This window comes from Mastomys coucha, unplaced genomic scaffold (genome assembly GCF_008632895.1).
Source record: "Mastomys coucha isolate ucsf_1 unplaced genomic scaffold, UCSF_Mcou_1 pScaffold16, whole genome shotgun sequence".
NCBI classification, from domain to species: domain Eukaryota; kingdom Metazoa; phylum Chordata; class Mammalia; order Rodentia; family Muridae; genus Mastomys; species Mastomys coucha.
The window spans coordinates 2,134,260-2,148,703 of record NW_022196898.1 but is presented as its reverse complement, the minus strand read 5'-3'; the positions used below and the strand labels follow the sequence as shown (position 1 = coordinate 2,148,703).

The 14,444-nt window shown below is 45.9% G+C and overlaps 2 protein-coding genes across 5 annotated transcripts in view; one reads left to right on the top strand and one right to left on the bottom strand.

Annotated features, from left to right (window-relative positions):
* Maml3 (mastermind like transcriptional coactivator 3) overlaps positions 1–5,175 on the top strand; it is a 419,869-nt gene extending 414,694 nt beyond the window's left edge. Inside the window, exons 4-5 of one of the 2 annotated variants that reach the window (XM_031376215.1) lie at positions 43–127; positions 1,652–5,175. In XM_031376215.1, the coding sequence (XP_031232075.1) occupies positions 43–127; positions 1,652–2,652 (1,086 nt within the window). In that variant the 3' untranslated portion in view covers positions 2,653–5,175. The remainder of the gene's footprint in view (positions 1–42; positions 128–1,651) is intronic. The other variant, XM_031376216.1, reaches the window with a different exon arrangement.
* Positions 5,176–9,855: 4,680 nt separating this feature from the next.
* Positions 9,856–14,444, bottom strand: part of Mgst2 (microsomal glutathione S-transferase 2) — a 22,036-nt gene continuing 17,447 nt past the window's right edge. For all 3 annotated transcript variants that reach the window (XM_031376002.1, XM_031376003.1, XM_031376004.1), the window contains 2 exons: positions 10,630–10,711; positions 9,856–10,077 (listed from right to left, as the gene is read on the bottom strand). In XM_031376002.1, coding sequence (XP_031231862.1) covers positions 9,945–10,077; positions 10,630–10,711 — 215 coding nt within the window. In that variant the 3' untranslated portion in view covers positions 9,856–9,944. The remainder of the gene's footprint in view (positions 10,078–10,629; positions 10,712–14,444) is intronic.

The following is a 14,444-nucleotide window of genomic DNA, read 5'->3' as shown; positions in this document are numbered from 1 at the left end:
CCCCCCCCCCGTCTCACCTCTGGCTTCTCTTATCTTTTCTAGCAGTTACAACAGCCACACCTGCCCCGCCAGCATCTCCAGCAACAACGGAATCCATATCCAGTGCAGCAGGTCAATCAGTTCCAAGGTGAGGTCACTGTGTGCCTGCCGGCCCTGGCTTCCCACTGTGACGTGTGTGCAAGTCGGTGGCTGGTGCATTGCTTTCCGAGTACTTAGATTCAGGTCATCATCGACGAACTTACATGGAAAAAGAGCAACAACAACAAAGGATCCCTGGAGGGCCTCTATTAGGCCCACTGATCCTTGGTGGTCACAGAGAAGTTCTAGCCAGCCTGGGATGGAGGGTAGACTCAGACTGCTTTCCTTTCTCAAGGCTGCAGAGTATTTTGACAGTTAAACAACTTGTAAGGGCAGGCTAGTGCTTGTCGGCCCCAATAGCAGTCTTGTCTGCATGGCGGGGCAGTCCTAGTCCAGAGGGGAGAGAAAAAGGAGAAGGTGAGTGGGGGAGGGGAGAGTAGAGAAGAGGGGAAGGTGAGTGGGGGAGGGGAGAGTATAGAAGAGGAGAAGGGGAGTGGAGAACTTGTGCTCGATGCTGGACTTGCTGGCTCATGTCCTGAGTGAAGCAATTTTAACTTTGATTTTTCCAACATCAGCCGGAGGACTGCTTTCCTTGGCACTATGGGGATCTGGCTCAAAGGGACATGCAACTGCTTTTTAATGACCTAAGTAGATGCTGTGTGTACAAAAACATAGGCTCCTCACCTGTCCAGAAAGGTGGGCTTTGCTACAGAAAGACTCAAGGGTCTTTGCCAAGGAAGGAGAGACGAGGTGGTTTCTTTTTCTAGCTGCAGGCACTGGCCCATTTGCACTAGCCAATGATGAGTCAGAGAGCTTCAGGGTGGATCTAAAATATGCCTCATTGGTCAGACAGCTTGAAAGCAGTGGTAATGACCTTTTACCTCAAGCCCTACCCATGTATAAAAGGGGAAAAAAAAAAAAAACAGTTGAATGGAGAGTCATTGAATGGGTTCTCTACTGAACTGAATGAAGTCTACAAAGAGAATGTGCTCGAGAATGTGCAGTGAACACATTCTCGTCTTCCCTTTTTCATCTTCTTCCTCCTCCTTTCTGAGACAGAATCCCACTACGTATACTTCAAGCCAGCGTGGAGTTCAGTATGTAGCCCAGTCTTGAGCTTACAATCTTTATGCCTCCCTATCTTCCAAGTTGATGGGCTTACAGGCATATACCACCACATTCAACACAGCCCAAAAAGTTGGCATCCCACTGACTTGATGGCATAATACCCAGAAAGGAAATAGCTTGCATCTGAAACATGAACAAATGGAGCACGGGGGTATGACCTCAATTTTCTGTGCCTATTTAAATATAAATAAAAGTTGGCAGGGATCTTCTCTGGATGCTGGGAACCAGGTGACTTTCATTTTTGACTTTGTACTTTTCAGTATTTTGCAAAATGTTCACAACTCATGTGTTATAATCATTAAAAGGAATGACCTTTTCCTGAAGATTTATTATTGCAGTAGATCCTTTCATATGCGGGATTGTCATTCCCAAGGAAGATCCCAGCAATGTCTAATGTGTTGACACAGAGAACAGTGGGTGATGGCTGTCTTTTCTCTTTCTGTAGGTTCACCCCAGGACATAGCAGCCGTGAGAAACCAGGCGGCTCTCCAGAGCGTGCGAACGTCAAGGTTGATGGCACAGAATGCAGGCATGATGGGAATGGGACCTTCCCAGAACCCAGGGACAATGGCTACAGCAGCAGCACAGTCAGAGTTAGGACTGGCCCCTTACAGTGCCCCTCCAACCAGCCAGCCAGGAATGTACAACATGAACGCAGGAATGACACAAATGTTGCAGCATCCCAACCAAAGTGGCATGGGCATCCCACACAACCAACCCCAGGGACCCAGGCCTCCAGCCTCCAGCCAGGGGGTAGGCATGGTGAGTGGCTTCAGTCAAAGCATGCTGGTGAACTCGGCTCTTTCGCAGCAGCACCAGCAGCTGAAAGGGCCCGTAGGCCAGGCCTTGCCTAGGCCCCAAGGCCCACCAAGGCTTCAGAGTGTCATGGGAACCGTCCAGCAAGGAGCACAAAACTGGCAACAGCGGAGCTTACAGGGAGTTCCCGGGAGGACTAGTGGAGAGTTGGGACCATTCAACAATGGCACCAGCTATCCACTTCAAGCTGGTCAGCCAAGACTGACCAAACAACACTTCCCACAAGGACTGAGCCAGCCAGTCATGGATGCTAACACTGGTGCAATGAGAAGCCTCAACCCAGCAGCTATGGGACGTCAGATGATGCCACCCCTGGTAGGACAGCAAAGTGCCAGCCAGGTGAGGCCACTGGTCATGCCTGGCCTGAGCCAGGGTGTCCCTGGAATGCCGGCATTCAGCCAGCCCCCAGCACAGCAGCAGATAGCAGGCAGCAGCTTTGCTGCAAGCAACCAGGGCCAGGCCTATGAGCGGACTCCCGCTCAGGACATGTCATACAATTATAGCGGTGAAGGTGCTGGGGCTTCCTTCCCTGGCCTCCCAGACAGTACAGACCTCGTGGACTCCATCATCAAAAGTGGCCCGGGGGATGAGTGGATGCAAGAGCTTGACGAACTGTTTGGTAACCCCTAGTCAGGAGGGAACCCAAGAGCTCTTCTGCTAGACGCCTCACAAGTGAGAAGGAAACAGGATGGAGACCCATCCTTGTTTTTTGTTTTTTTGACCCACGTAAATTGAGAACATGACATCTGGCTGACAGTAGAAGGCACCGGTGTCCATCCCCGGCTCCGTGGAGCATTGTTCCACCTGACTTCCACAGAGCAATCAAGTAGAGAGGGCATGCCGATACCCACCTGCAGAGAAGGGATGTAGAGAGCAGGTGAGGAAGTGGAGGCAACACGAGCTCCTCTGCTAAGCACCCCTGGGATCTTCTGGTCCAGAGGAGCTGTTCCAGCCCAGAGGGACTCTGGCCCAAGATGAGGTCCCCTTAGGCCTTCCTGCCTCAGGTCCCGAGACCTCAGCTTTGGAGACAAGAGATGGAGTCTCAGCCAGAAGAAGCCCAGCAGAGGAGGCACACGTGCCATGTGCATAGGTCAGAAAGAGAGGTACACTTCCAGACATGTTCCTGGATTTGGAGGCAGGAATGAAGAACCGTGAGCTCACCTGAGCTGGCCCCAGGGAAACAAGCAAAGATCCGCCAGGCCTGTTTGTCTCCTGCCCAGTGGTGACCCTCAGGAACGGTAAGGTGTTGCTGCCAGCCACCTCACCAGGCCTGGAGGTGAGGCCAACTATGCTTGAGAAGGGCCCAACCAGTAGCCCTGATGGTCAGCTTCGGCTGGAGGCCATGGCGGCTACCACTCTGGTTGAGCTCCCATCCAATTTGACACATCTAGCTGGTTTTCATATGCTTATGGCCACATGGGTGGAAAGACTCCTGCAGTTCAGTGTCTGCCAAGCCGGCCCCTTCCATCCTCACCCCTGCCTCCACTCCTCCCAGCCTCCATGCCAGCCTGCCTTTACTTCTCCCTACAGACTATCCAGGAAGTGAAGGGCTGAGGCAGAGTCAACATAAATGCAAGAATGTAGACAGTGCCTGGCATGGAAGGCGACACTGGAATCTTCTTCCACCAAGTGGAAAGTCAACCTTCTCCGCTGGAGCGGAGTAGGCTGGCGGCACTGATAAGAACTGCGGGTTTATAAGAGCCACACCCATGCTTCTGCAGTCCCCAGGGAAGAGCGGCCTGAAGATGCCCAGTTCTTTCAGATGGTGTCATCGATGGCACTCCAGAATCAGCCTTGCTCATCAACTCCAGCATCAAGAAGACAAATATCAAATGCTAGAGATGGAAAAGCTGAACGGCATACCTCTGTCTTAACGATCTGGTGCGGAGGAGAGGAGAGGAGAGGGAAGTGTGGCCACTATCCTAAAGGCACTCACTCTGCTTCCACAGCTGTGCAGCCGTTCTCCATGGAACTCACACATGCCTGCTGAAGTGAAAACTAAGAAGTGAACCGCCTCCCATGGTCGCAAGCCTTGTCTCTTGGTCTTTACCTCCACTCCCACAATCCCATCTTGGAGGTCATGTGACATTTGTCCATGTTGTTTACTTTCCTCCTGACCCCTCCCCCCACACACACCTACACACACACATGTGCACACACACACACCAGAGCACATGTACATCCTACAAACTGGCTTCCTTCTCTGTCTTCATATACACCTTACGACAGAAGACTGGAGCCTGTGGGGACTTAAGTGGCCATACCCAAGAGAGCGCAGAGAGGATGCCGAAGAAAGCTGAGGTGGGGTGCCAGGGAGAGGGAGAGGGTAACCCTTAATTTGTTCTCCATATCCCCAGAGTTCCAGACCTGCTCAGACAGGAAGTAAAGCCAGAGGTACCAGGGTGAGGAGCTGCGTGCCTCTCCAAAGAGATGGTGGCAAGGTGACTGTGACCTCCCGGAATGGGGAGGAACTGCCACTAGGGAAACTGAGTGGAAACACGTGAAAACCAAAAAATAAAAATGTAAAAAAAAAAAAAAAATAGTAAATCGAGAAAGTGTAGGATGCAAATTTATCACTTTTTCCTGCCAGGTACAGGAAAGAAATATACAAGCAATGATGAGAAACTGGAGGTGGAGAGAGGGGGCTCGTTGTCTTTTAAAAGCCTCCTGCAAGTGCCCAGTCTGAGGACCAACTAATAGAGTGGTAGATTTTAATGAGCTCGTTTTGTTTTTGTTTTTACTACGGTGCTGATGTATATGTAATGTCTAAAAAAGCTATTTGTAAATAAGTTTTTACAATGCTACAGATATCACTGGGTCTACTATATGTAAAAAGTATACATAAAATATATATATATATATAAAATGTTTGTTTAAAATAGAGTATTTTTATTTCCTCCCTAACTCATCATTGAAGAGGTAATATTACACTTCAGATGACATCTAGTTACTGATTTCTACTGTATGACGTATGGCAACTTCCTCCATTTTCTTCAGATTTTTCTATTTTGTTCTTACTTTGTACATCAAGCATTGCTTATCTCCTTTATGGAATGTACACAACTCTGATATGTAGAAGCAAAGCAATGTTGACATACCGCTTTTAAAGAAAAAACAACCAACCAATAAAATGTCACTATCTGAATCAATCCATAGCCCAGTTCGCTTTAGGGTCCTCTCTGTGTCCCATTGTCAGTCAGTTAGGCAGATGGATCATGCCTGGGTTTTAGTGGCCTGACTGCAGAGTCCTTTCTCAGAACTGTGATGGTGTTGTTCAAACGAGTATTTAACAGTAGAAATCAATCACTCTCAGCCTTTCAAATTCAACCACATCACAGAGATTTTCTAAATTTACTGGAGCACCCTGAGGGATGTGGCTCATCTGGTAGAGGAGCTTGCCACCAAGCCTGCTAACTTGAGTTCAGTCCCTGGAACCAACATGGTGGAAGGAGAGAACGTACACAAGGAAGTTGTCCTTTGGCCTTTATATATGAGCCTGATGGTTCACATGTGTGTGCACATGCACACACACATGTGCACACACACATATAAAAATATATTGAAGAGAAAATGGGTAATGAAAATTTGATGGATAAAAATTTTAGGAATGTATTAGGAAGAAGTCATTAGCAGTCTTGCTAATTTCTGACACCTCCCTTTCCTTGTGTTCCCTGTTTCTCCAACAAACCAGGGCCTGACCTGGCTTTTCCCGTACCCACCCTGAGCTGAAAATGCTTCTCGTTTATACTCTGCTAACTCTAGCCAATAACTCACTGCTGCAGGATCATAACAGGCTTTGTCTGGACAAAGTCTGAGACTGAACGATGCTCCAAGCTGGCGGCAGGATCAGGCAGAGGCTGGCGCTTGGCTCACACTTGCCCCTATGCTAGGTTTCTTCTCATTCTCCATCTGCTGTCCCGCTCTTTATTTCTCCTCCTTCAAGCCCTTTATTAATAAACCCATACATGGGAATTCTCTTCTCCACTTTCAGAAGACCTGCCCTAAGACACGCCAGTAAACTTAAAACACAGTAAAATAACACATTTCAAAACTCTGAGTTAAGAAAATAGATCACAGAAGTCATCAGTTGAAAGAGTTCCAAAACAAAGGTGAGTTTTAATATACGTAAGCCAAGAGAAAGAATGAACTTGACTGTGCACGAAGAGGCTAGTCCTACCCACAGCAGACTATATTTCCAGGTTGGCTGACAGTGGGCTAGCCCCTAGACAAGCTCGGGCTCTACCAGATAGCAGGATGGTAAACATGAATCTGTTTTAGTCTGAAGGAGAATGAGAGAGAGAGAGAGAGAGTTAACAACAGGGTAAAAACATGGCACTCTGAGAAGAGTAATGACTCCTCTCTTTAAAATTTATACTAAAATCTGTTGGGGACTGGATGAGTGGAATACCTTTCTTCTTAAAAAAAATAAATCTATAATTTTATTAAGATAAAGCTGAACGTGTGATATGAAGTTCATGTTTAAACACTCCACAACCATCTACCATGCGCCTACAAGGATTCTACAAGATGACTGTGGATGCCAGTCTAGAAAATGCCAAGAACTGATGGATCTTATGAGTCAAGACAGTGTTGGGGGTGGGGCCGAGGCACCAGCTGATTGTAAGATTTTTGCATTTCAGGCTCAGTGTGAAAGTTAGTCCCTGGAGACTAGGGCTTTTGATATCATTTGACTCGGGGACAGTCACAAGCCATGGTGGCCATCCAACCCCTTGCTGAAGCAGCAACCACCCTTTCCTGTGTGTGGTTCCTATCAAAGTCCTGGCTGCACTGTCCCGATAAGCTCTTTGTTGTCTTGCTGGGTGTGGTGGCACACGCCTTTATCCCAACAGAAGCAAGTGGCTCTCCGCCAGTGTGAGGCTCACCTGTAGTAAAAAATTTTTAAAAAAGTCTTCCATGCGTGATCTTCCAGTGCTATGATGTCCTAGAGCAGTCGGTGTGCCATGAGAGGAGGAAGAGACCAGACTTCTAGATTTCTCGGAAGTCACTGGGCATATGAGACACATGGAACTTCTTCGAGGATTAAGGATGGTTCCAGATTCAAGTGCCTGAGACGGGGCAGCTGGGGGTCGGAGACACATGATGTAATATTGTTCTTATTAGTGATGCTTTGGACATAGTTTGATGTCCAAGCACGGAAATAAGCAGTAGAAGGTTTTCTGGGAAGGAGCAAGACTACAGGAGACTACGTGTGACCTGCTCAGCTGCTTCCTAATTCATTGTGTTCTTTCCACCCTTCCCTTATTCTCTTTGGTCGTCGTTGTTCAGTTCAAAGGGCCTGGGATACTCTTGAGTCTACAGCTCAGCTGCCACACGTGCCCACCTCACTTCCGATAACAAGCAGCAGAAATTACTGCAGCTTCTACATACCCAGGAGTCCTCATGTCCCTGCCCAGACACAGGCCACTGTGACCAGACCAACACTGATGGGTCCAGCAAAGCCCCTATGTCCCCGTCACATCTCTGGAAATGAAACTTTCCAGCTATGAAAAACTGACTTTTTTTGTTTGTTTCAGCTTCTTTTTAAGAGTTTAAAACTTTGAACATTTCCAGACCCTCAGGGACACAGAAAGTATCTCCAGTCCCAGCCATCAGCTCAGTTTAACCGTGATTACTACTTTACCATGCATACTCCTTATGCATAATTTGGGAGTCATTTCAAAGAAAAATATGTGCCTGTGACCACATCCTCGCTCAACACCTCAGTGAGCAGCCGCAGAGAGCATTCGTTCTCTACCCTAACAGTGTCATTAAAAGACCTACAGAGCTGGGCAGTGGTGGCACATGCCTTTAATCTCAGCACTTGGGAGGCAGAGGCAGGCAGATTTCTGAGTTCGAGGCCAGCCTGGTCTATAGAGTGAGTTCCAGGACAGGCAGAGCTACACAGAGAAACCCTGTCTCAAAACAAACAAACAAACAAACAAACAAACAAACAAAAAACAAAAAGGAACTACAGCACCTAACACGCAGCTCCTAGCAAACACAGCCCCTCCTCGTGCTTCTACTTCTTACTCCCTATCTGAGCTGTTGCAGCCTCACAAAGATCTTCCACAGCTGTCCTTTTTCCTTATTCGGGATTGATTGATCAAGTATCTTGCCGCCCTTTGGTCCTCACGCCTTGCGAGGCTTCAGTAGTAGACAAAAGGAAACCCTTGGTCCCGCTTCTCATGACTGTGTTTCCAAGTAACGAATCTGATTTCTTGGTGTAAAAAGTGTCAGATTTACTAAAAAAAAAAAAAAAAAAAAAAAAAAAGACGTCTACATACAACTATCAGACCAAGAAGAGACAACCTGCCAGGCACTGGGAAGGTTGGGGCAGAAGGATTGTGAAATCAAGGCCATCCTGAGACCCTGTCTCAAAAACATCTCTTTGGCCAGAGAGAAGGAAATCCACTGTGGAGGAGGCTAGCTCTCCCCAGGGTCTTACAGCCCAATGTAATAGTGATTAAAATACTACAGAGGCTCCCTGGTGGCAAGAGGATTGGAACAAAAACTAATTCCATAGTAATAGCTGAAGACGAACGTTTTGAAAGCCTGGTGCATGCTTTGCCTGTTTCCACATGTGTTTAACCATCTGTATGCATGTGTGTGAGGGTACATGCATGTGCATAAGCACGTGCATAACTAAATCAAAATAGGAGTTATTTTAAGATCTTAAAATTTTTGAAAGTTTTCTTTTTTTCTTCTTCCAAATGACATTTGGATATGGTAATATGCCATAGGGCAAACCCAAAACAACACCACCAACAACAACAAAACCCCAGCTACATTTAGTGTGGCATTTTTAAGGATCAGCTGTGTTTTACCTAAGAAGAAAACAAAGGTCAGAGCTACAGAGTGCTGGCTGGGGTCCTGTGCTGTGACCACAGGTGACAGGGCAGCCAATGGTCTTATGACTCTGAGCACTCGCTTTCTTCCATACCACTTCCTGTTGAGGGGTACCTTGTCCAAAGTCAATCAGCTACCAATGGTGGGATTCAGCCTAAGTCCAGATGTCCCCTTTCCAAGCCAGTGTCTTGCCAGCATTCAGTGGGGTGTCTGATGCTGTCCAGGAAGCATTGTTATTTCTTGTTTTCTTTTCTACTATTCATATTCTAGTGACACTAAAGAATATCTAGAAGGTGTCTGCAGCCAGCTGACAGAGGTGACAGAGACTTTTTCCTAAAGTCTTTGAGACCAGAAGCTAGAATCAGTCCCAATTGTCAGAAGAGAAACTGAAATATCAAATGAATATTGAAAGTGTCAGGTTGGGACTACACACCAAGAGACGACAGCCACCCGGCTTCCCCTGGGTCCTCAGTTACACCACAAGCCCCACAAGATACAGATTTGCTGTGGGAGCCAGGTCAGACTCTGCCATTGTCGGCAGGAATCAAAGATCCTCTGTCAAGGGAAATGAACCCTTCCCCGGGGGGTGAGGGGTCCTTAAAATGGTGCTTGTCTCTCTTTTTCCTTGATTCTTCATGAACTACATCTTCACAGACAAGAGTTGTGATTAGTTGATGACTCTCTAGTCTGGCTATTTCATGTGTTTGGTATCTCCTCCTGGCATTTGTTGCTCTGCTGTAGCCAGTGCTAAGGGTCTATTTGCCTAAGCTGCTTCTACCTGGGACTGTTCTTCAGGACAGAAGCCAGCATGTGGGTCAAGCTTCGTCCCCACTAAAACAATCACACCGTCAACGTGCATCCTAAGAGCCTGGGAGTGACACACCTGGTACAGGTGAGCCCACATGGGGGAACTCTCTTCTCAAGCAGGGAAACTCACTGCTCTGCAAAAGGGAGCCCTTCCACAAAGCCACAACAACGAGACAAATAAAAGCTTTAAAAGTTTTATTTAACACATGGCATCATATTGTTTTCAGAGTGGTGACGGCCTCTACAAGCATGAAAGAGAAGAGGAAAACTTAGAAGGACTTCTTTAGTTTCTTGGCAACATGAAAGTCCAGGTATTCGTCCAGGAATCGGCTTGCTATTCCCAGGGCAGCAAGGACAGTCAGCAAGGCCAAAATCCCCAGGCTCAGCCGGAAACCAATTTTCCTGCAGAGTGAACGTGAGGAAGGTGTCAGACTGTGCTGTGCCAAAGCCTTCAGGGTCCTGGTAAAGGCTGCTCGCTGGTGGACTGCTCAGAACTTGCAAGAAATGTAAAGAAGATGCCAAGCCCTGAGGTCACCTGGCCCCTGCCCAGTAGTGACCTGCCTAAGCAGGCTAGAAACAATGCTGAAGTCTTGCTGGGATTAAGAGTCCAAGTGCCACGCAGCACCTGGTGCCATGTGTCTTTAATCCCAGCAGGTGATCTCTATGAGTTCGAGGCCTGCTTAGTCTACAGAGCTAGTTCCAGGACAGCCAGGGATATACAGAGAAATCTTACCTCGAAATCAAATCAAAAACCAAACACAGCTCCTGTTCGATGAGCAGGTACACACTTCCATTTTTTCATAGCATGCCTAATTGTGTGGCTTAGCAGGACTGGCCCCGGCCAGCACAGGTCATTGTGGTTGCCAATACTCCATGTGACCTTAGTGCCTCTCAACAACAGCAAACTGACCCTGCTGTACTTGCACAAATATGTCACAATTGTGCTCTCTTTACCTTTTCTCAGCGGCTTCTGCATAGCCCCAGAAATACTTGTGACGGGCGCAAATGTACAGGAGACCTAGACAGGCTGCAAAAACTGTGGAAGAGAAGAAATCAAGTTAGAAAGTTAGAGAATTTAATGAATGTCTCTCAAAAAATACAGTGTGGAGAGCGAGAAAGTATTTTTTAAAATATTTTCCTGACCAAAATAAATGTGCCCAGAATATATAAAGAATCCTTAAGATAATAAGAGAAAAACAACTTTTCTAAATAAGTAAAATATTTGAATGCACAATTCATACAATATGATAAATCAGTGTCCCAGTAATCATAACAACAACAACAACAACAACAAAAAACTGTTTCAAGACAATTCAAGGTCAGCAAGCTGCTAGTTAAAACAGCAGTGAGAGCCAGGGAGATGTCTCAGTGGGTAGAGGCCAACCTGCAGCTCAAGCCTGGCTACTGAATTCTGTCTCCAGCAGTCAGGAAAGCAGTAAGGAGAGACCGGATTCCACAGCATTGTCCTTTGATCTCTATGTGGGCTCTGGGGAACACGCTCCAACATACACATAGCATGCATACACACAAACAATAGTAATAAGTAAAACGTAATCCTTCTTAAATGCTCTTAAACTATAGTGAGATGCCACCTTCAATTACCCAAAAGAATGGCTAGAATCATTTATTTATTGATTTATTTTATTTTATTTATATTTTTGAGACAAGGTTTCTCTGTGTAGCCCTGGCTTTCCTAGAACTTTGTAGATAAGGCTGGCCTTCAACTCAGAGATCCACCTGCCTCTGCCTCCTGAGTGCTGGGATCAAAGGCGTGCGCCTCCATGACCAGCATGGCTAGAATTTTAAAGAGCAACAATATATAATGGAACGGATACAGAACAAGTGGAATCCACACACATCAGAGGTAGGATGCAAAGTCACACAGCTCCTTTAGGGAAAGTTCTAGAAGTTTCTCCTAAGAGTTAAATATCATTTAGCCAACTATTTTATTCCTATGTATTCACTCTAGAAACAGGAAGGCACGTGTCTATTAAAAGACCCATTCGACAACACTCATGAAGGCTAGGATTGGTGTCATCATAACTGTGAGTTATGTGTTCATGGTCATCAAAAGATGAACTAGTCTGGGAATTCGTCATTGGGAGCCTTGATAACCAATGCCCCTACTACTCCGCGGAGAATGAAAAGAGCTGTATTTGCAGCATCACGCTGAATCTCAGTAGCACTAGCCTCTGGGCTGAGGCATTGCACTTCAGAGCATACTATATTATTCAGAGCATACTATATTATTCCAATCACTTGAAGCTCTAGAATGGGAAAAAAACCAAACTGGAAAAATCAGGGCAATGGAAGGAACAGAGCTGTATGGGTGCAGGGGCAAGAGTCTACTTCCTGAGTGGTGGCCATGTTACATATCTTGATAGAGAACTGATTCTCACAAGTGTGTTCCTCTGTGAAACTGCCTTGAATACCTAAGATGTATGCGTTTTATTACATCTAAGTTTTATCCCCCAAATATGCAAAGCACAACAGAATGTGCTGCCATTCTGACCAGTCAAAATATTGATATCTTCTCTAAGTGATGAGCACCTCCCAGATGCAAACTGAATGTCTAGAGCAGTGCACTTCGGGGATGAATGACCTTATCACAGGGGTCACCTGAGACCATCAGAAAACACAAATTTTTGCATTACAATTTGTAACAGTAGCAAAATTACACTTATTGAGTAACAAAGAAAATCATTTTATGGTTGGGAGTCACCACAATATGAGAAACTGTATTGAAGGGTCACAGCATTAACAAGGTTGAAAGCCACTAGTGTAGAACCTCTGTCTGGGACTGTGACATTCTGAATAGTTAAATTCATTATTTTATTTGGTCACCAAGATTTTTTTTTAATTTCCAGTATATGCCAGGTGTTTAAGATTTGGTTATCAGTTTTACATTTATGGATGTTATTATTCTAGGATTGGGGCCGTAACTCAGTAGAATGCTTGGCCAGCATGTTCAGTTCTTTGGGTTTGATCCTCAGCATAAGATAAAATGAAGAAAAAACCCTTCTTGTCTACTCATAGCTGATCCTATATATGAGAGGTGTGTGTGTGTGTGTGTGTGTGTGTGTGTGTGTGTGTGTGTGTGTATTACATGATGTCCATGTACATGTGGGCATTTGTATGCGTGGATGTGTTTGCATGTATGCAGGTATGGAAGCCAGAGATTGATATCAGGTATCTCCCTCATATCAGATATGAGGCATCTTCCTCAGTCACTATCCCCAACCTCCCAATTTTTTAGCCAGAGGTCTCTTGTTGAGCTTGTAGTTCATTGGCTAGAGCCTGTGTCCAGCGAACTTTATTGTTGCTGGATTACGGATGCATGTGCCACTCTGCACCGGGCTTTCTGTGTGGATGCTGGCATCAGAACTGAAGTCTTTCTGGCTGGCACTCTAACGACTGAGCCATTTCCACAGCACCTTTATTCTATCAATACAGAAGACAAGGGATGGAGAGAAGAAAATTGCAGGCTTGAAAGTACTGTGAAAAAGCTCAGGTGTGCTGTGAGACACGGAACAGGAGGAGCTTTGTCCTCTTAGAAAGGGCTCTGGGGGATGCCGTTGGAGGGAGAACCCAGAGTAGAGGCAGAGCTGCCTGGCACCTAAGGATGATAAATACTCTAGGCATGCTCTCTGTTGAGATCTACTATCCCAACCTACCGAATTATTCCCCCAAAGCCAATGAACAGCCAGAAGCACCTTAGTAGGCAACTTACGTCAGAAGAGAAAAGAATGACAAGTTACCCAAGAACCTTTTCTTCTAGGCAGTCAGCCTCATTTGGCCCACCATGGGAAAATCTGAAGAGTCAAGAGACAGAGACAGAACCCCATTATCTAACGGCACGTCCTTTCTTCATTGTTAATATGCCCTTAGATGAAGAAGAACAGCCACTTCCACTTGTGCCATTAAGGTACAAAGGGATGAGTTGAATAAAGTTAAAAAGTTATTCTCTAAAGGTCACTGTATCTGAAATCCCTTGGTCGACAGGAAAAAATGCAAGAAAGAGATTGATGAAGGTTCCTTGGAAGCAGCTGGGTTTTAGTTTATTTAAATCTTACCAATCAAATGCATACCCAAATGAGGCCATTGCAGTCACCAGGAATCAAAGGGGATTCTATCTCTCCAGCTAGTATATCCATGCAGGTCCAACCCCTGAATCCATGGGCACACAAAGCCCTCATTTCACCAAGGAAGCTTCAGCCAAATAGAAAGGGCATGCTTGCAAACTCATGGCATCCAAGATGCAGGTCCTTCTGGACCTTCCAAACATAGGTTGTTGGTACAATTATCAATAGCCCTGCTATGTCCTTTAATGGAAGATTTATCCACATTGGTGACTAGCAGGCCAGACAGCTTATTAACTGTGTACTTTCATCTCCTCAATTGTAAAGTAGGAATCAGTTATTGACTACATCATATGGATGTTTTAGATCCTACAAATCTATGAGCTTCAAAACAATGACCTGGCATACAGTGAGTGCTCCATGAACATTGCTGTTGTAAAAGTGAATTGTTTTCTGTGTTCTGATCATCAGTTCAATTAGATTACTAGATTCGAAGACAACGTTCATGTCGTTTTTATCCCTGAGTGTCAAGCTGTGTGTGGTCTATAGGCAGACAACCTTGAATGAGCCCTATCTCATCCAAGATGCTGATGTTTGAGAGTATGAATATGCTTGGGACCCAGACTCTTGACCCTGTACATGCTAAGCAAGTATTCCACTGAGCTACGATATCCATGCTTTTTTTTTTTT